At 40.4% G+C, this 23357-nt stretch overlaps 1 protein-coding gene across 1 annotated transcript in view; it reads right to left on the bottom strand.

Annotated features, from left to right (window-relative positions):
- Window positions 1-1129: 1129 nt before the first annotated feature.
- Window positions 1130-23357, bottom strand: part of LOC133656993 (neuronal acetylcholine receptor subunit alpha-2-like) — a 38453-nt gene continuing 16225 nt past the window's right edge. The window contains 6 exon segments of the mRNA XM_062057880.1: window positions 1130-2082; window positions 7425-7819; window positions 7822-8771; window positions 15938-16047; window positions 16121-16165; window positions 18324-18475. Coding sequence (XP_061913864.1) covers window positions 1957-2082; window positions 7425-7819; window positions 7822-8771; window positions 15938-16047; window positions 16121-16165; window positions 18324-18475 — 1778 coding nt within the window. The 3' untranslated portion in view covers window positions 1130-1956.

Below are 23357 nucleotides of genomic sequence, written 5' to 3'. Positions count from 1 at the left end.
AGTATATATATATATATATATATATATATATATATATATATATACAGTATGTATGTATGTATATATGCATATATGTATACATGTATGTATATATGTATATATGTGTAAATGTATATATGTATATATATGTGTATATATGTACTGTATATATACATATATATATTTAAAAAATATATATATAAATATATATACATGTATATACATATACAGTATATATATATATATATATATATATATATATATATATATATGTACATATATATATATATACATATATATATGTATATATACATATACATGTACATATATATATATATATATATATATATATATATATATATATATATATATATATATATATATATATATATATATATATACACATATATATATATATATATATATATATATATATATATATATATATATATATATATATATATATATATATATATATATATATAATATATATATATATATATATATATATATATATATATATATATATATATATATATATGCAGCCAGACGGAGCTTTTCTAACCTGTAACCTGTTTTGAAAAAGTTCTGTTATAATTATAAAAATAAATAATACATTGTGAGAATCGGTTGTAGTACGGCACACCCCAGGGGGCCTGCTCCATATTTGCTGTTTGGAACTTACTCAAAGTTAAATGTTTCCTGGGGAACACATTTTAAGTAAATGTTTGTTTATTTATCTATTCTGTATGTGTCAATACACTGTATTATGCTATTGTAGAGGTGCACAAAAAATCAATTTGCATTTGAATCGTGATTCTTGTTCATACAGCCCTTTGAGACACTTGTGATTTAGGGCTATATAAATAAACATTGATTGATTGATTGATTGATTCCGATTCTTAATCGATTCGTAGTTTTCCAAAACCGATCCAAAACATTTATACTGTATTTTCTGGACTATAGGGCGCACTAGCATATAAGCCACACCCACCAAATTTTAGAAAAAAAGTCGCAGATATATACATTGTGAAATTAGTTATTTACACAGAACTATTTTGTAAATGTTTATTTACATACCTTAATTGTTCCCAAACAGTGTCTGTAACACAGCAGTAAAACAGCTGATCAAAGAAAACAGAAGTCATCGTCATGGACCCACTAGCTGCGCAAGCTAGCTCTTTAATCAGCTAAACAGACTCAATAACTCCACGGTGACGTTTTGTTGAATTTACTGAGGAATTGGTGAAACTGAAACAATACAAAAAGAATGCCATAGTAATTTAATAATACTAACACACACACTCATTAATGTGTTAGCATATTAGATAATGCTAATGATGCTAGCTTCATTACATTACGATAGCATGTTGAAATATGCATGAAAACACTCCTACAGACATCACACATGGGAAGTTTTAGTAAGTAAGAATTGTTTTAGTTATATTGTAAAACTTACAAACGTTGCTTGGAGTGATGAACGAAGAATCATACGAGTAGGAACTCTGTGGACGGCTGGAAAACAGAACGGCAATTTTACTTCCGGTACAAAACTGGTCCACAAGATGGCGCCATAGCACAAACAACAACACACTACTTAAACGTCTTTGCTTGCCCATTTTATAAGCTTGGGAAAAAAGAAGCGGCTTATAGTCTGGAATTTACAATATATTGTATATTTTTAGCTTTTCTAACATGTAAACTATTTTGAAAAAAAGTTTCATCATAATTATTACATCACATAACACATTGCAAGAATCGCAATGAATCGAGAATCGACTGTAAATCCCATCATCACCCCAGGAATCTAAAATCGGATCGAATCGTTCGGAGCCCCAAAGATTCGCAACGGCGTCACAAAGTCAAACTGAACTCTCTATGTATGCGCTTCTGGTGCCTTCCGTCCTGTTTATAACCTTAATGCAAATCAACAACTGGGCAACACTTTGACTGGTGGGAAAAAGAGAGGTGAAGTTCTTAGATCATCCCGGCCAGCCACGGGGGAAGAAAGAGTCCCACGGACCCCAGAATACACACCAGCACGAACATCCAGAGGAAGATCCTGTCGATGACCATGGCCACGTACTTCCAGTCCTCCTTCACCTGCCGTCGGACAGAAACAGCTGTGAGGGTATATGTATATATATATATTTATATATATATTTATATATATATATATATATATATCTATATATATATATATATATATATATATATATATATATATATATATATATATATATATATACACACACACACACACACACACACATACATACATACATACATACATACATACATACATACATATACATATATAAATATCCATCCATCCATCCATCCATCCATTTCCTACCGCTTGTCCCTTGCGGGGTCGCGGGGGGTGCTGTACTATATATATATATATATATATATATATATATATATGTATATATATATATATATATATATATATATATATATATATATATATATATATATATATATATATATATATATATATATATATATATATATATATATATACACACACACACACACACACATATATACATACATACATATATTAACATATATGTATACATACATATTTATATATGTATATATATAGAAATAATATATAAATAACTATGTAATATACATATAAATATTGTATATCTGTATATATACTGTATACACACACACACACACATACTGTATGTATATATACTGTGTATATATATATATATATATGTATGTATATATATATATATATATATATATATATATATATATATATATATATATATATATATATATATATATATATATATATATATATGTGTGTGTATATATATATATATATATATATATATATATATATATATATATGTATGTTGATATTGATATTGGATATCAGCAAAAAATTCAAGTATTGGATCGACTTGCATGTAAAATGTTTGATATCATGTCCGATACAAGCAATGTGTTTACTTGTGGGAAGTTAACGTCTAAACGTCCTCCAATCAACACACAATTTCTTCTATTCTACCCAAAGGCATTTGCAGAACGTAAACATGCCAGGCTATCGGCAACTAGCAGCTACACAACAGCTAAGCACACGATAGCACACGAGCTAGACATACGTCGTAATAATTGAACGATATTGCTGTGTAAAAATGTGTCTATACAAACGAGTGTCGGATAATTCAAGTTGCATATGACTTACACAAGCAAAGTCGTACTAGAAAGTATCCAGTAACTAAGGTGTCCGCATCGTTCAACTTGCTGCGTCATGAGCTCAACTTTGCGAGCTGTTGTGACCACACAATCTACCACTCCACTTCAACTTAAAACGCCATAAGTCCATCCCAGACGGTTCTCGAACCTTTTCGAAACAATAAAAGTATGTCTGGTTTCTGCTGATATCGTATCAGATCGATATCAATATCAGTATCGGCCAATACTCAAGGCTCCACTGTCCGTGTCAGAAGTGAAAAAGTTGTCTCATATTGACACTGTAAACATGTTCAAAATAAACTTCGACCAACCAACCCACCCCTATGACGCTCCTGTCTAATTTGCATCATTTCCAGGATGCAAAACTCACAAAAAAAAAACTTGTAAGAAAAATACAGAATATAAATTTGGGGGCTGTGCAGACTTGGACCAGCGTGCGTCTTAGAACGCCAGCCAAGGACGTAAAAATAGTATGTAAACGGCAGACATTTATCCATGAAAATATGCAGAAGCTGCCGGTGGTGTATTTGACAGAAAGTAGCTGGAAGGAGATACCGTAGAAGTCCACTCTCCAAGGTAATACTGTACATTATTATTACATTACTTCATAAAATACTGTAGTTTGTACTACATTCTATTTTTTTTTTTACAAGATTTATTATCTAAAATCTCAACCTTGTCCCCATTCGTTTGTGCTATGTTTTTTTAACGTTATTAACGTTTTATGTTTTTTTTATGTTATTAACGTGTAATTAACGTGTTATTATTTAATAGCAAGATAATGTTTTAGCTAACTTCTGCCGTTTAAACATAAAAATCATGGTTTTTGATACCTGTTGCTGTCATACAAGTATGCTAACTTCTTCTATATTAGCATGCTAATGTTAGCATGCTAACGTTTTATGACAGAATGTTTGCTAATTTCCTTCATATAAACCTAAAAATCATGGATTTTGATATTTGGCACTATCTTGCAAGTATGCTAATTGGTTCCCAGTTGGCTTTATACTAGCTTTTTAGCATTGATCGACCCGGGGAAAGGGGTTCACGGCACAGATAGCGTAAATAACATAAAAACTATTCGACATAAACATTTTGCAGCACAAACGAATGGGACAAGTTTGGGGATATTTTGACATAGCTGGGGGGGTGGGGGGGCCTGGTTATATATATTGACACGTTAATAACATAAACACTATAAAATGTTAATAACATAAAAACTATAATAGATACAAAACATTTGCAGCCCAAACAAAGCACAAACGTTTGGAAAAAATGTGGGCATATTTTGACATAGTTGGAGGCTGGTTATTACACATTATTGTAAATATCATAAAACATTAATAACAAAAAACTATAACAGTTAGATGAACTATTTTTGTAGCACAAACGAATTGGGACAAGTCTGGTGAGACTTTGACAAAGTGTGTGTGTGTGGTGGGGAGGTGGGGGGGTTGGAGGGTTATGAATCATAACACGTTAAAAACATAAAAATGATAATAGTTATAATAGTTGACAGGGGATGTGGTTATGAATCATAACACGTTAATAACATAAAAACTATAATAGTTATAATAGTTGACGGGGATGTGGTTATGAATCATATCATGATAATATAAAAAATATAAGAGTTATAATAGTTGACAGGGGGATGTGTTTATGAATCATGACACTTTATTAACATAAAAACTATACGAGTTATAATAGTTGACAGGGGGGATGCGGTTATGAGTCATTAAATGTTTATAACATATAAACTATAAGAGTTATAATACTTGACAGGGGGATGTGGTTATGGATCATATCATGATAATATCATAAAAACTATAACAGTTATAATAGTTGACCGGGGGATGTGGTTATAAATCATAACACGGTAATAACATAAAAACTATAAGAGTTACAACGGTTGACAAGGGGATGTGGTTATGAATCATAACATTAATAACATAAAGACTATAATAGTTAATTTAGTTGACAGGGGGATGTGGTTATGAATATTAACACGTTAATAACATATAAACTATCATAGTTATAATAGTTGACAAAGTGGGGAGCTGGTTATAAATCAAATCACGTTATTAACATAAAAACTATAAAAGTTATAAAAGTTGACAAGGGCATGTGGTTATAAATCATATCATAATAATAACATAAAAACTGTAACAGTTATAATAGTTGACAGGGGGATGTGGTTATGAATCATAACATGCCAATATCATAAAAACTATAATAGTTATAAAAGTTGACAGGGGGATGTGGTTATGAATCATAACATGTTAATAACATAAAAACTATACTAGTTACAATAGTTGAAAGGCCCCCCACTTTGTCAACTATTATAACTATTATGGTCTTTATGTTATTAACGTTTTATGATTCATAACCACATCCCCCCATCAACTATTATAACTGTTCTGGTTTTTATGTTAATAACGTGATTTGATTCATAACCATCTCCCCCACTTTGTCAACTATTATAACTATGATAGTTTTTATGTTAATAACCTGTTATGATTCATAACCACATCCCCCCATAAACTATTATAACTATTCTAGTTTTTATGTTAACAACGTGATTTGATTCATAACCAGCTCCCCCACTTTGTCAACTATTATAACTATGATAGTTTTTATGTTAATAACCTGTTATGATTCATAACCACATCCCCCTGTCAACTATTATAACTCTTATAGTTGTTTATGTTATTAATGTTATGACTCTTTACCACATCTCCCTGTCAACTATTATAACTATTACAGTTTTTATGTTGTTATCATGTTATGATTCATAACCACTTCCCCTCGTCAATTCTTATAACTATTATAGTTTTATGTTATTAACATGTTATGATTCATAACCACACACCCCTGTCAATTCTTATAACTATTATAGTTTTTATGTTATTAACATGTTATGATTAATAAGCACGTCCCCCTGTCAAGTATTATAACTCTTACAGTTTTTATGTTAATAACGTGTTATGATTCATAACCACATCCCCCTTTCAACTATTATAACTGTTATTAACGTGTTATGTTTCAAAACCACATAAACCCCTGTCAACTATTATAATTATTATAGTTTTTATGTTAACGTTATGATTCATAACTACATCCCTAAGTCAACTATTATAACTATTATAGTTTTTATGTTATTAACGTTATGATTCATAACTACATCCCCCCGTCAAGTTTTATAGCTATTATATTTTTTATGTTAATAACATGATATGATTCATAAACACATCACCCTGTCAACTATTATAACTATCATAGTTTTTATGTTATTAGCATGATATGATTCATAACCACATGCCCTTGTCAACTATTATAACTGTTATAGTTTTTTATGTTATTAACGTTATGATTCATATCATAATAATAACATAAAATCTATAACAGTTATAATCGTTGACAGTGGGATGTGGTTATGAATCATAGCACATTAATAACATAAAAACTATAATAATTATAATAGTCGAGGGGGGGATGCGGTTATGAATCATAACGTTAATAACATAAAAACTATAATAGTTACAATAGTTGAAAGGGGGATGTTGTTATGAATCATAACACGTTAATAACACAAATATATAATATTTACATTAGTTGACAGGGGGTGTATGTGGTTATGAATCATAACACGTTAATAACATAAAAACTATAATAATTACAATAGTTGACAGGGGGATGTGGTTATGAATCATAACATGTTAATAACATAAAAACTATAAGAGTTATTATACTTGACAGGGGGATGTGGTTATGAATCATAACACGTTATTATCATAAACACTAAAAGAGTTATAATACTTGACAGGGGATGTGGTTATGAATCATAACATGTTAATAACATACAAACTATAATAGTTATAATAATTGACAGGGGATGTGGTTATGAATCATAACACGTTATTAACATAAATACTAAGAGTTATAATACTTGACAGAGGATATGGTTATGAATCATAACACGTTAATAACATAAAAACTACAAGAGTTACAATAGTTGACAGGAGGATGTGGTTATGAATCATAACACGTTAATAACATAATAACTACAAGAGTTACATTAGTTGACAGAGGATGTGGTTATGAATCATAACACGTTAATAACATAAAAACTACAACAGTTCTAATAGTTGACGGGGTGGGCAACTTCACACAGAAAGACTGAAACGGTGAGACAATGAAAGCGGAATTCACGTTGGGGGTCAACTCACCGAGAAGTCGTCGTCCTCGGCCCTGAGGTGGTCTGCGATGTACTGAACTCCCTCGATGGCTCGTTGCACAGCCGGGGAGATGGACAGAACCGCCCCCTCGAGTGGGTTCCCTGGTTCTCTCGTGGACTCGGCTTTGAGGCACTTTGTGGGGGATCGTGGTTCGGCCCTGTCTGCAGACTCCGTCCAGTTCTCCGGTCCTTCGTTGTGCAGGAAGCGGTAGCAGAAGCTGCCCGGCTCACGCCGCCGAGGCTCCCTCTGGTGGTCGCACATTTGCTCTACGCTGCGGGAGCGTCCGTTCGGGGAGAGCGCGTTGGAGTCTTCCTTGGAGAGGCGGCGGAGGGGGCCTAGCGGCAACGTCGGGGGCAGGGACAACAGAGAAGAAGACAAGTGATGTCCTCGGTGTAGACCGGAATACTGTTCCGGGGCGACCGGGATAAGATGTGGGCTTTAACCGGGGTCTCGTCCTTAAAAGGGGAGGCGGGCGGAGACGGAGAACAGACGTGGATGTCGGGACCGTCGGACGGCGCCTTGGGTCCGCTGGTGCCGAAACCCGTCCAGAAAGTCTGGGAGTTGCCCGTGGCAGATACGACGGCGGGCCGGTGCAGCATCTCGATCAGCTTTTTGCAGTTCCGCTTGGCCGTGCCGGGCGGCCTCTTCATGAACAGCACCCGGGGCACGGCGTCCAAGAAGACCCGCCGCACCCAGTGGGGCATGCTGTGGGTCTGCGGCGAGCGGTGGTGCACGTTCAGGACGAAGACGGTGATGACGATGGACAGCGTGACGAAGACCATGGTGAAGAGCAGGTACTCGCCGATGAGCGGGATGACCAGCGAGGTGGACGGGATGATCTCGGTGATGAGCAGTAGGAAGACGGTGAGGGAGAGCAGCACGGAGATGCACAAAGTGATCTTCTCGCCGCACTGCGACGGCAGGTAGAAGACCAGCACGGTGAGGCAGGAGATGAGCAGGCAGGGGATGATCAGGTTGATGGTGTAGAAGAGCGGCAGCCGGCGGATGATGAAGTAGTACGTGATGTCGGCGTAGATCTCGGCGCAGCACTCGTACTTCTTGGTGTTGTACTTGCCCACCGCGTTGACGATCACCCACTCGCCGCTCTCCCAGTAGTCCATTTGGTCCACGTCGCCCGCAATGCCCACCAGGTCGATCTTGGCGCGGTCGTACGTCCACGAGCCGAACTTCATCTTGCAGCTCTGCTGGTCGAAGGGGAAGAAGGTGACGTCGATGCTGCACGACGACTTGTAGATGGCGGGGGGCATCCACTTGACGCGCCCGTCATGGAACAGCTGGGCCTTGGTCAGGTGCGTCACCGCAAAGTCGCCGTCTGCGCTGCCGACAACAAAACAGGACTACTTTTTCAACACACACATTCCATCTCCTTCTGTCAAATTTGGACTCTTTTGGGAAAAGATCTGATTTATTATAGAACTTCAAAAAAACGACTTCATTTTTCTTGCAAAACCTGAACTCAAAGAAACAAGATTTTTTCACCCAAAAAATTTCAATTAGTTCTTGTAAAACGGCAACTTTTTTCATACATTTCTCATAAATCTCATTAATCTCGATCTATTCTTGCAAGATTTTCCCTGAAAAATCTCAATTTATTCTGCAAGTTTTTGCCTGGAAATCTCGATTTATTCTTGCAAGATTTTCCTAAAAAATCTTTAATTACTCTTGCAAGATTTTCCCTGAAAAATCTCGATTTATTCTTACAAGATTTTCCCTGAAAAAACTCGATTTATTCTTGCAAGATTTCCCTTTAAAAATATCGTATTTTATTCTTGCAAGATTTTCTCTGAAAAATATTGATTTATTCTTACAAGGTTTTCCCTGAAAAATCGTGATTTATTCTGCAAGTTTTTGCCTGGAAATCTCGATTTATTCTTGCAAGATTTTCCCTAAAAAAATCTTGATTTACTCTTGCAAGATTTTCCCTGAAAAATCTCGATTTATTCTTGTAAGATTTTCCCTGAAAAAACTCAATTTACTCTTGCAAGATTTCCCTTGAAAAATCTTGATTTATTCTTGCAAGATTTTCTCTGAAAAATATCGATTTATTCTTGCAAGATTTCCCCTGAAAAATCTCCATGTATTCTTGCAACATTTTCCCTGAAAAATCTTGACAAATTTTTTGCAACAAATTCCCTAAAAAATCTCGATTTATTCTCACAAGATTTTCCCTAAACATCTCGATTTACTCTTGCAAGATTTCCCTTGAAAATACTTGATTTATTCTTGCAAGAAATTCCCTGAAAAAATCTCGATTTATTCTTGCAAGATTTTCCCTAAAAATCTGGATTTACTCTTGCAAGATTTCCCCTGAAAAATCTTGATTTATTCTTGCAAGATTTTCCCTAAAAAAAAAATCTTGATTTACTCTTGCAAGATTTCCCCTGAAAAATCTCGATTTATTCTTGCCAGATTTTCCCTGAAAAATCTCGATTTATTCTGCAAGATTTTCCCTGAAAATCTCGATTTATTTTTGCAATATTTTTCCCAAAAAATCTAGATTCATGTCAAAACTGGGTTCTTGGGTTTTGCTTCTCCGGAAGGCAAAGGAAAATTGGCCCGTGCGAGGCGTGAATTTAAATACATGTTTATTTAACAATAAAAAAGGAATAAACAAAAGGCGCTCACAGTGGAGGTAGAAAACTTGACTATACAAAACAAAAGACTTGCACGAGGGCGGAAATACAAAACTTGGGTAGAAACACAAAACTTGCACAAAGGCAGAAACTATGAACAATAAAACAAAAACACTAACTGTGGCATAAATGTACAAAACTTACTTGGCAAAGAACTGTGACATGACATGAAGTAGAGGGATCAAAAAGTGCGAGGACGCCAGGACGAACAACAGAAACAGACAGATTTAAATAGTGACGTGATCAGTGAAAACAGGTGCGTGACAAGACAGGTGAGAACTAATGGGTGACCATGGAAACCAAACCAAACAAGGAAGTGCAACCAGGAACTAAAAAGAGCCCAAAACCCAAGCAAAACAAAAACATGATTAACACAGACATGACAGAGCCCCCCCCCTTACGGACAGATCCCAGATGTCCCAACACAAAAAAATGAACAAGCGTCATGGGGGGGCGGGAGGGGGACATGGCGGTGGGTCGCCAGGCCAAGTGGCCCCGAATCCACCGAGGCATAGTCATGTGGCGGCGGCGAGTGGAACGCCGCCACCACAGGCGAGGTGGGCGACCCGGGAAGGACCACATGCGTGGCCGACGAAGAGGTGGGCGCACTTGGCGTGGCGGACGACCAGGCAGTGGCCACCTTCGTGGCAGACGAGGAGGCAGGCGCGTCGTCATCATGGCAGGCGGCGAAGCTTGGCATGTCGCGTCAGGCGGCGAAGCTTGGCGTGGCGGGTAAGGCGGCGAAGCTTGGCGTGGCGGGTAAGGCGGCGAAGCTTGGCATGGCGGGTCTTGGTCTTGGCGAGGGTCTTGGTCTTGGCGAGGGTCTTGGTCTTGGTCTTGGCGGGGGTCTTGGTCTTGGTCTTGGTCTTGGCGGGGGTCTTGGTCTTGGACTTGGCGTGGTTGGTCTTGGACTTGGCGTGGTTGGTCTTGGCGTGGTTGGTCTTGGCGTGGTTGGTCTTGGCGTGGTTGGTCTTGGCGTGGCGGTGCTTGGACTTGGTCTTGGCGTGGCGGTGCTTGGTTTTGTCGTGGAGCTGCGACTGACGGCACTGGGCGTCGTGGAGCTGCGACTGGCGGCACTGGGCGTCGTGGAGCTGCGACTGGCGGCACTGGGCGTCGTGGAGCTGCGACTGGCGGCACTGGGCGTCGTGGAGCTGCGACTGGCGGCACTGGGCGTCGTGAAGCTGCGACTGGCGGCACTTGGCGTCGTGAAGCTGCGACTGGCGCCGCTTGGCGTCGTGGAGCTGCGACTGGCGGCGCTTGGCGTGGAGCAGGTACTGGCAGCGCTTGGCGTGGAGCAGGTACTGGCGGCGCTTGGCGTGGAGCAGGTACTGGCGGCGCTTGGCGTGGAGCAGGTACTGGCGGCGCTTGGCGTGGAGCAGGTACTGGTGGCGCTTGGCGTGGAGCAGGTACTGGTGGCGCTTGGCGTGGTGGGGCTTGGCGTGGAGCTGGGCGTGGAGCAGGTGGATCTTGGAATGGTCGAAAAACTGGTGGTGGTGGCCGTGCTGGTGGCTGTGGTTTGGCAGGTCGAAAGACAGGTGGTGGTGGCCGAGCTGGAGGCTGTGGCTTGGCGTGACGATGCTGAGCCACCCCACCTGAACATTTCCCAGCCCTAGCCCCCCCCTCAAGGAGCGGATCCCAGACGCGCTCCCCGCGGTCTGGAACCGTCTTTTGGGGTGGGTGGAGGGAGGTCAGGAGGGGGGCTAAATCCTCCCCTCTAAATTGTCCAAAAAGTCTTTCTTCTTGTACCTGGGATCTTGTGGGTGAAAAAAAAAGGTGTGACTTGGGCGTGGCTTGAGTCCTGGGGGGCGGGGCATGAAAACTGGGTGACTGTGACTGACAGGATCTAATTTGTAAAAACATGTCCTGATAATGTCTTATAATGTTTGTACAGTCTTTTGCTGGAGGTGAGTGATCAAAAGAAAAAGTCTTGAAAAAAAAATCCTGGTCTGTGATGTCATCAGGGCGAAGCCGGGCTGGCTGCTGCTTGCTTCCGCCCGGAGGGGGAGGGGCTTGTGGGAGCGGCGTGTCCTGCCGGCTCGCGGAAGTCTTCCCTCGTCCTTGGCGACGCTTCCGGGACGGGAACGACGCGCCGATCGGCACCAGCTTGCCTCCATTCCCCCACATCATCCCCCTGCGCTCCCTGGGGGAAAAGCGCAGCGTCTCAGTCTCCATCGCGCGCAGCACCTCCCAAGAAGCCTCGTCAATAACGTCCAATTTTCTTGCGGAGAAACTCTTCTGCTGGCGTCCTACTGTCAAAACTGGGTTCTTGGGTTTTGCTTCTCCGGAAGGCAAAGGAAAATTGGCCCGTGCGAGGCGTGACATTAAATACATGTTTATTTAACAATAAAAAAGGAATAAACAAAAGGCGCTCACAGTGGAGGTAGAAAACTTGACTATACAAAACAAAAGACTTGCACGAGGGCGGAAATACAAAACTTGGGTAGAAACACAAAACTTGCACAAAGGCAGAAACTATGAACAATAAAACAAAAACACTAACTGTGGCATAAATGTACAAAACTTACTTGGCAAAGAACTGTGACATGACATGAAGTGGAGGGATCAAAAAGTGCGAGGACGCCAGGATGAACAACAGAAACAGACAGATTTAAATAGTGACGTGATCAGTGAAAACAGGTGCGTGACAAGACAGGTGAGAACTAATGGGTGACCATGGAAACCAAACCAAACAAGGAAGTGTAACCAGGAACTAAAAAGAGCCCAAAACCCAAGCAAAACAAAAACATGATTAACACAGACATGACAATTTATTCATGCAAGATTTTCCCTGAAACATCTTGATTTTTTCATGCAAAATGTTTCACTGTAAAATCTTGATTTATTATTTTATTCTTCTCTTATTCTTCTTCTTTAGATTCCAACTTTTCCCCCCTAAAATAAAAATAAAAATGTGGAAAAAAAACCTGACTTCTACTTTTCTTCCTGAAAAGTTTATTTTTTCAATGGCGAAAAAATAAATAATCCAAATTCCTTCTTGCCGAGTTGAACTTTTTATCTTTGAAAAATGATTTAATTGTGGCAAGATTAAGACTCGTTCCCCCCAGTACAACGTTATTCTCGAAAAATAAATTTTTTCATGCAAAACTTGAGTTCAAATTCACAAACATTTTTCCACCAAAATATTTGACTTAATTCTTGTAAAACGGTGACTTTTTTCATACATTTTAAATCAGATTTGATTGCTGGATTAAGTGTTTTTCCTTAAAAAATAGAAAATTATTCTATAATTTTATCGTTTTTTTTGTTGTCTAGTTCAAGAAAAATATAACTTTGACTTTCTTGCAAGATTTTGCCCAAAAATTCTTCCTATATACTGGCGAAAATCGAACCTTTTCACCCCTAAAAATGCAACTTTTTCCAGGCAATTTTTGACTCCAAACATCCAACCGTATTCTTCATCCATGAGGGCAGCAGCCGCCTAGAAAGGCCTGTCAGACACTCCAACTCATCGCCTTGACCCCTCCTGACCGATGGAGGACACAGGCCACAGTTTTCACGCAGAGAATCAAAGGAGTTGGATGAATCGGCTCGTCCGTTGCCTAGACGGGTTGCGGCAGGCATGTAAAAGATGTTGCAGACGTTTTTTGTGTTGGGGTTATGACGTGCGACAGAATCCAAAACTGAGCTGTGCCTCTTTAGTTCCCTTGAAAGTGTGCAAGGTCTTGTCCTATTAGTTAACTAGCCCACAGCCCGTTGATTCAGCAGCCCAATAGGCTGTGTTTGAAAGACAAGGCGTGTCTAATAAACGTCACTGTGACTTCTCTCCACTCATAATTGCACTGCAGGCCTTTTTATCCGAGACTCTTTACAAACACATTTTATGTGTCGCTCCAAGTTTGTTTACGACCGCCGCCCGTCGAGGCTGACCTTGTTGGCGGCCGAAAAGTACTTCAAGTTGTTGGCAGGCGGCGAGAGTGTTGGCGGCGTGTCCGCTGACGCCTCCCCCTGGAATGGAATCAGCGGCGTCCAGGCGCTAATGTTGATGTGATTATGTTGGCCTCAAGGATGGCGCCGCTTAAAAGGGTATGAGTCACTTTGCTGGGACAGGCTACGTGACGCCCTGCCTGATGAACACCTTTACAAAGTTATGACATGATGAACTTTGCTCATCATGTAGAAATATGCCGCCGTTAGGGATGGACATCTTGCGACAACTCTGCCTTCAATTCCACTCCCATTCTTCGGACCATTTGATTCAGAATCATGATTTTTTAAATCAACAATTATTAATATTTGGTGCTGGTTTAATTGACAAATGTGCTGTTTTGGACTGCAATATTGGTCAAATATCATTACATATGTCTAGCTTGTGTGCTATTGTGTGCTTAGCTGTTGTGTAACTGCTAGCTTCTCGTAGCCTATAGCCTTGCATTTTTACCTTTTGTGAATGACTTTAGTAAAAATTAAGTTATTGTGTCCTTATTGGAGGACATTTAGATGTTAACTGGCTGGCGACAAGTAAACATGCTGCAGGACTGCTTGTATCGCGCATGATATCGCACACAAGTAAACACGCTGCAGGACCGTTTCTATCGCACATGACATCGCATGTGCAGGACCGCTTGTATCGCACATGATATCACACACAAGTAAACAAGCGGTAGGACTGTTTGTATCACACATGATATTGCATGCAAATAAACACACTGCAGGACTGCTTGTATCGCACATGACATTGCATATAAGTAAACATGCTGCAGGACTGCTTGTATCGCACATGACATCGCACACAAGTAAACACGCTGCAGGACCGCTTGTATCGCACATGACATCGCACACAAGTAAACATGCTGCAGGACTACTTGCATCGCACATGACATCGCACACAAGTAAACACGCTGTAGGACCGCTTGTATCACACATGATATCGCACACAAGTAAACAGGCTGTAGGGCTGCTTGTATCGCACATGACATCGCACTCAAGTAAACACACTGCAGGACTGGTGTATCGCACATGATATCGCACACAAGTAAACAGGCTGTAGGACTGCTTGTATCACACATGATATCGCACGCAAATAAACAGATTGCAGGACTGCTTGTATCGCACATGATATCACACACAAGTAAACACGCTGCAGGACCGCTTGTATCGCACATGACATACATATGTATATGTATATATTTATATATATATATACATACATATATACAAATATATCTATGTATATATACATACATATATACATACAGTATATACGCATACATATACATATATAGATTTACATTTATACATACATATATATGTATAAATATACATATCCATCCCTCCATTTTCTACCGCTTGTCCCTTTTGGGGACGCGGGGGGTGCTGGAGCCTATCTCAGCTGCATTCAGGTGGAAGGCGGGGTACACCCTGGACAAGTCGCTACCTCATATATATATATATATATATATATATATATATATATATATATATATATATATATATATATATATATATATATATATATATATATATATATATATATATATATATATACAAAAAATAATATCCACCACGTTCAGTGAGCAGGTTGTGTAATGTGTGATCATGTGTGTTGACTTTTTGTGTTGGTTTATTTGCGTCATGACTAAGGAATGTTGTTTGCATTGGTTCATATAAGTAAATGATGTGCTGTTGTCTTTTGAACCACAATTCATTGTTGTTGACCTGAATTTTCCACAAGTTGGCGACGAATTTGCAGTATAAAGTGTGTCAGGTGTTTAAAATGAATAGTTTTCGCTCTGCGGGCCAGATTCCTTTTGAAGCTCATGACGTTCCGCGGGCGCAGTTTGGACACCGCTGTTCTAGAACATTTCTACATATGTTTTTGAGGTTTCTCACTTGTTGTAGAGGACGATGTCGGGCCTCCAGATGATCTCTGAGGGAATCCGGACGGAGGTGACGTTCTCGTACTCCTCCGGGTTCCAGCGCAGCTTGTAGTCGTTCCACTCCTGCGGGAGAACGGCGGTGGCGGTTACAACATCCCCGGCAGCCATGTTGGATTGTGTTGGCGTGCGCACACACCTGCTTGACCCACACGTTGGTGGTCATCATCTGGTTCTTCTCGTCCTGGCGGGGTTCGCGGGAGGAGAAGTTGGAGATGAGTTCATGGACAAGGACTGCATACGCAAGACCACGGTGACGTTCGTGAAGCCGGGGGAATATTTTAACATGCTTGCTGACACCTTCTATAGGAGGAGACGTGTTCTCGCGCTGACAGGCTGTCGTCTTAATTGTGAGTGCTGGGGGAAACAATATACGCCACATGTCAGGTGCCCCGTTCCCCCCCACGTCCCCCGAGTCAACCTGATTTATTTGCATTCCATTCTCCACAGGGCCTGCACACGTCAGTCGATGGTGCAGGAAAATGGTAAATAAACATTTTTCCCCCACGGATGAATGAATTAACTGAAAAATACATGATTGAAACACAATAAAGTGGCACTAGGTGGCAGTGTCTTTAAATGATGAGTCTTTATTTTACTTGTATTGAGTCTCTGCTGCTCACTCAGGCAGGCTTTGCTATATATATTTCTAACTACTTTTTCCCTACGCTTTGTACGCCGGGGCTTATAAAACGGTGCGGCTGATTTCTGGATGTTTCCTCGCTGACAGCCATATTGCAAATAGTTTAAAAAAACAAAAAAGTAAAGACACTGAAAAGGTGTATTTTTGTTTGTGCTACGGCGCCATCTTTTGGACGAGTTCGCTCATTTCAGACCGCTGTAGTGCTCTTCTGTTTAGGCTGAGCTTTGAACAAGAAGTAGAAGTGCTGTTCCGTTTTCTGGCCGTGCATAGTGTTTGTACTCGTATGATTCTTCGTTATATATATATATATATATATATATATATATATATATATATATATATATATATATATATATATATATATATATATATATATATATATATATATATATATATATACATACACATATATGCATATATTTGTATATAAATACATATACATATATGCATATATATGTATATATATACATATATCATATAGAATATACATATATACGTATATATACATATATAATATGCATATATATGTATACATATTTACATACATACACATATACATATATACATATATACGTATATATACATATATAAACAACATATATACATAAATGTATACATACATATATATATACACACATATATACATACATACACATATACTGTACATATACAGTATGTATACATACATATATATACACACATATATACATACATACAGTATATACATACAAATATACATATATACATACACATATATACGTTTGTACATACACATACACATATATGTATACATATATACATATATCAGTGTGGCTAATATACAGAAAAATGTATTGGGTGCGGCTTATATACTGGTGCTTTCTATCGACCGGACACAATGGTACTATATTTGTCACAAATATCTGCCTGCAATGCAAGTTATTTATGTAGTTTAATACATTTAAATGTAAACTCTTTTCCAAAGCAATTGTGTGTAAATGAACGTATTCATATTTTTAATTTTTATTAATTTTACAAGAAGAAAATTGTTTTCTGTAGATGCATTTAGATCTTAAAATTGTTTGTATTTGAGTAAAATCTTCCTGTGTTATCATAGTCATAATCAACTAACTCAAGGCAAATGAAGGCTTTTTTCAAGTCAAAGTATCGTTATCGGTATCAGTATCAGCAAAACGATCCCTATATTTACTTGGCATCGGTTCAATATCAGAACTCCCAGTATCATCCACGCCTACTTTTTGCACTTGTATGACTTGTCAAAGATGATAGTAGGTGATTCATTTTACTTTATTTTACTGTTAATTAGTTTAATTTAAAATGAGTAATTGTTTGACAGCTGATAATGTTAGATATGATTTATAAAACATTACCTATGCAGTTTGACACATCGAGTACATTATTTATATTACCTGTGAAATCAGAACAATTTGGAAGTCAACCAGTGAGCGCCAACAATTCATTGTTTTGGACTTTGTAGGCTCTACTAGACCTCCATGAACATAATAACTCCAGATCTAGAAAGTTCTCATTGTGGTCTTTAATATGAGGTGCGACTTGATGTGGTTTATTGCGACTATTTTTTTTCCGGCATCACAGCTACTCACCTTACGAGTGAGTAGCTGTGAACTGTAAAAAAGACGTCGCCAGTGAACTTATGTTTTAAATATCAACTATTCATACAAAAAAGACACTGACTGACCACGTCTATGAGCTGAGCGATGGACAGTCCAAAGTGGACCAGAACCGTGTCCGACGAGTTTTCCACCGGCCTGGAGAGCTTGTTGTAGCGCACAAAGAGGTCCTGGAGCAGCTTCTCCTCAGCGTGGGCCCGCGGTGCAGCATAGCAACACACTACGGGAAGTAAACAACAAAATAATAACATTTCGGTAAACAAGGAAGTAGAAAGTGATATTTCCGGTTGAAGTAGTTTTTAAGGACTGACTCATTTTAGGTGGAAAAATAATTAATTAATAACAATTATATTTTAATAATGATAACTATAAAAATATTATTTATGAAGTTGATAATAATAATATTAAGTGTGATAACAATAAAACAACAACAACAATATTAATAATAATAATAAATACAATAATAACTATAGTTTCAACAGCTATTGCAAAAATAACAATGATAATATAAAACATGCACGATTGTAACAATGGATTAAAATAATAATAATAATAACTATAATATTGATAATTGTGATATCGATAAAAACAATAAAAATTATAACTAAATGACAGTAAATATAATTATAATAATAAGTAAAATAAAAATAAAAATGGTATTTAAAGAAAGTTAATTTCATGATCGTAACAATGCATGATAATAATAATAATAATAACTATGATACTGATGATAATAATAATAACTGATGTATTGATAAAAAACAATACAAATGATAACTACAATGGTGACTACAATGATAATAACTATCCATCCATCCATCCATCTTCTTCCGCTTATCTGAGGTCGGGTCGCGGGGGAAGCAGCCTAAGCAGGGAAGCCCAGACTTCCCTCTCCCCAGCCACTTCGTCCAGCTCCTCCCGGGGGATCCCGGGGCGTTCCCAGGCCAGCCGGGAGACATAGTCTTCCCAACGTGTCCTGGGTCTTCCTTGTGGCCTCCTACCGGTTGGATGTGCCCTAAACACCTCCCGAGGGAGGCGTTCGGGTGGCATCCTGACCAAATGCCCGAACCACCTCATCTGGCTCCTCTTGATTTGGAGGAGCAGTGGCTTTACTTTGAGCTCCCCCCGGATGGCAGAGCTTCTCACCCTATCTCTAAGGGAGAGCCCCGCCACCCGGCGGGGGAAACTCGTTTCGGCCGCCTGTACCCGTGATCTTGTCCTTTCGGTCATAACCCAAAGCTCATGACCATAGGTGAGGATGGGAACGTAGATCGACCGGTAAATTGAGAGCTTTGCCTTCCGGCTCAGCTCCTTCTTCACCACAATGGATCGATACAGCGTCCGCATTACTGAAGACGCCGCACAGATCCGCCTGTCAATCTCACGATCCACTTTTCCCTCACTCCTGAACAAGACTCCTAGGTACTTGAACTCCTCCACTTGGGGCAGGGTCTCCTCCCCAACCGGGAGATGGCACTCCACCCTTTTCCGGGCGAGAACCATGGACTCGGACTTGGAGGTGCTGATTCTCATCCCAGTCGCTTCACACTCGGCTGCGAACCGATCCAGTGAGAGCTGAAGACCCTGGCCAGATGAAGCCATCAGGACCACATCATCTGCAAAAAGCAGAGACCTAATCCTGCAGCCACCAAACCGGATCCCCTCAACGCCTTGACTGCGCCTAGAAATTCTGTCCATAAAAGTTATGAACAGAATCGGTGACAAAGGACAGCCTTGGCGGAGTCCAACCCTCTCTGGAAACGTGTCCGACTTACTGCCGGCAATGCGGACCAAGCTCTGACACTGATCGTACAGGGAGCGGACAGCCACAATCAGACAGTCCGATACCCCATACTCTCTGAGCACTCCCCACAGGACCTCCCGAGGGACACGGTCGAATGCCTTCTCCAAGTCCACAAAGCACATGTAGACTGGTTGGGCAAACTCCCATGCACCCTCAAGGACCCTGCCGAGAGTATAGAGCTGGTCCACAGATCCACGACCAGGACGAAAACCACACTGTTCCTCCTGAATCCGAGGTTCGACTATCCGGCGTAGCCTCCTCTCCAGTACACCTGAATAGACCTTACCGGGAAGGCTGAGGAGTGTGATCCCACGATAGTTGGAACACACCCTCCGGTTCCCCTTCTTAAAGAGAGGAACCACCACCCCGGTCTGCCAATCCAGAGGTACCGCCCCCGATGTCCACGCGATGCTGCAGAGTCTTGTCAACCAAGACAGCCCCACAGCATCCAGAGCCTTAAGGAACTCCGGGCGGCTCTCATCCACCCCCTGGGCCTTGCCACCGAGGAGTTTTTTAACTACCTCAGCAACCTCAGCCCCAGAAATAGGAGAGCCCACCACAGATTCCCCAGGAACTGCTTCCTCATAGGAAGACGTGTCGGTGGGATTGAGGAGGTCTTCGAAGAATTCCCTGCACCGATCCACAACATCCGCAGTCGAGGTCAGGAGAACACCATCCTCACTATACACGGTGTTGACAGTGCACTGCTTCCCCTTCCTGAGGCGGCGGATGGTGGTCCAGAATCGCTTCGAAGCCGTCCGGAAGTCGTTTTCCTCGCCGAACTCCTCCCATGTCCGAGTTTTTGCCTCCGCGACCGCTGAAGCCGCACACCGCTTGGCCTGTCGGTACCTGTGCGCTGCCTCCGGAGTCCTATGAGCCAAAAGAACCCGATAGGACTCCTTCTTCAGTTTGACGGCATCCCTCAGCCGGTGTCCACCAACGGGTTCTAGGATTACCGCCACGACAGGCACCAACTACCTTGCGGCCACAGCTCCAATCAGCCGCCTCGACAATAGAGGCGCGGAACATGGTCCACTCGGACTCAATGTCCAGCACCTCCCTCGTGACATGTTCAAAGTTCTTCCGGAGGTGGGAATTGAAACTCTCTCTGACAGGAGACTCTGCCAGACGTTCCCAGCAGACCCTCACAATGCGTTTGGGCCTGCCAGGTCTGTCCGGCATCCTCCCCCACCATCGCAGCCAACTCACCACCAGGTGGTGATCGGTAGAAAGCTCCGCCCCTCTCTTCACCCGAGTGTCCAAAACATGAGACCGCAAATCTGATGACACAACTACAAAGTCGATCATGGAACTGCGGCCTAGGGTGTCCTGGTGCCAAGTGCACATATGGACACCCTTATGTTTGAACATGGTGTCTGTTATGGACAATCTGTGACGAGCACAAAAGTCCAATAACAAAACACCACTCGGGTTCAGATCCGGGCGGCCATTCTTCCCAATCACGCCTCTCCAGGTTTCACTGTCGCTGCCAACATGAGCGCTGAAGTCACCCAGTAGGACAAGGGAATCACCTGGGGGGGGGGACTTTCCAGTACTCCCTCGAGTGAATCCAAAAAGGGTGGGTACTCTGAACTGCTGTTTGGTGCGTAAGCACAAACAACAGTCAGGACCCGTCCCCCCACCCGAAGGCGGAGGGAAGCTACCCTCTCGTCCACCGGGTTGAACTCCAACGTGCAGGCTTTGAGCCGGGGGGCAACAAGAATTGCTACCCCAGCTCGTCGCCTCTCACTGCGTGCAACGCCAGTGTGGAAGAGAGGCCAGCCCCTCTCAAGAGAAGTAGTTCCAGAGCCCTTGCTGTGCGTCGAGGTGAGTCCGACTATATCCAGCTGGAACTTCTCTACCTCGCGCACAAGCTAAGGCTCCTTACCCCCCAGCGAGGTGACGGTTCCACGTCCCAAGAGCTAGCTTATGTAGCCGAGGATCGGAGCGCCAAGTACCCTGCCTTCGGCTGCCACCCAGCTCACAATGCACCCGACCTCTATGGCCCCTCCCATGAGTGGTGAGCCCATTGGAGGGGGGACCCATGTTGCCTCTTCGGGCTGTGCCCGGCCGGGCCCCATGGGGACAGGCCCGGCCACCAGGCGCTCGCCATCGTGCCCCAACTCCGGGCCTGGCTCCAGAGGGGGGCCCCGGTGACCCGCGTCCGGGCGAGGGTAATCTGAATCCTTGTTGTTTGATAATAACTAATTAAAAGAAAAAAAATGCATGATCATAACAATGCAGGATATCAATGATAATAATTATAATTATAATAATAATAACAATTACAATAATATCAATAATAACTAAGATATTGATAATAATGATGATTGTGATAACAATAATAATTATAACTACAATGTTAACTATAATAAAAATAACTATGATAATATAAAAAACAAATGCATGGTAGTAACAGTGCATGATAATAATTATTATTATTATAATAATAATAATTATAATAATATCAATAATAATAATAATTTTTTAAGTCGTACTTGACAGACAGGACTTTTGCAGTCACACTTTATTACTCTGTGTCTCCCAGATGCGCCGCTGCGCCCTGGTATCCCTCAGGGGTCTATTCTTGAACCAGTACCTGTTTTTCTTATATTTGTTGCGCCTAAGCACTAACTTTCCTTTCATTTCGATGTGAAACTTTGTTTTCCCAACACTCCTAATTCACTAAATTCCAATGAAATAACTGCATAAGAGACATGTTTGTCACATGACGTCTTTCGTTCAAATGAACAAATGCATTGTTTGCCTGATCTGGACTGCAAACCAGTTTGAAAGAACCTCGGAGTTCTTTTAGACAACAATCAGAATTTTGCTAAATAAATTAACTCTGTTGTTATGAGTTACCTTTTCTCAACTGTAAAATGTAAACCTAAGAACAGGACATAAAAAGCCTTGTAATGTAAACATAAGAACCGGACATAAAAACACCTAAAATGTAAGAACAGGACATGAAAACACTTGAAATGTAAGAACAGAAAAATGAAAATACTTCAATTGTAAGAACAGGACATAACAACATTTAAAATGTAAACCCAAGAACAGGACATAAAAACATTTAAAATGTAAACCTAAGAACAGGAAATAAGAACACTTAAAATGTAGGAAGTGAACATAAAAAACACTTGAAATGTAAGAACAGGACATAAAAACACTTAAAATGTAAGAACAGGACATAAAAACACTTGAAATATAGGAACAGGACATAAAAAGTATTGAAATGTAAACATAAGAACAGAACATAAAACACTTGAAATGTAAGAACAGAACATGAAAATAC

The sequence above is a fragment of the Entelurus aequoreus genome, linkage group LG01 (assembly GCF_033978785.1).
Source record: "Entelurus aequoreus isolate RoL-2023_Sb linkage group LG01, RoL_Eaeq_v1.1, whole genome shotgun sequence".
NCBI lineage: Eukaryota > Metazoa > Chordata > Actinopteri > Syngnathiformes > Syngnathidae > Entelurus > Entelurus aequoreus.
Note: the sequence above shows the minus strand (reverse complement) of the source record. Positions and strands in the feature narration are given on the sequence as shown.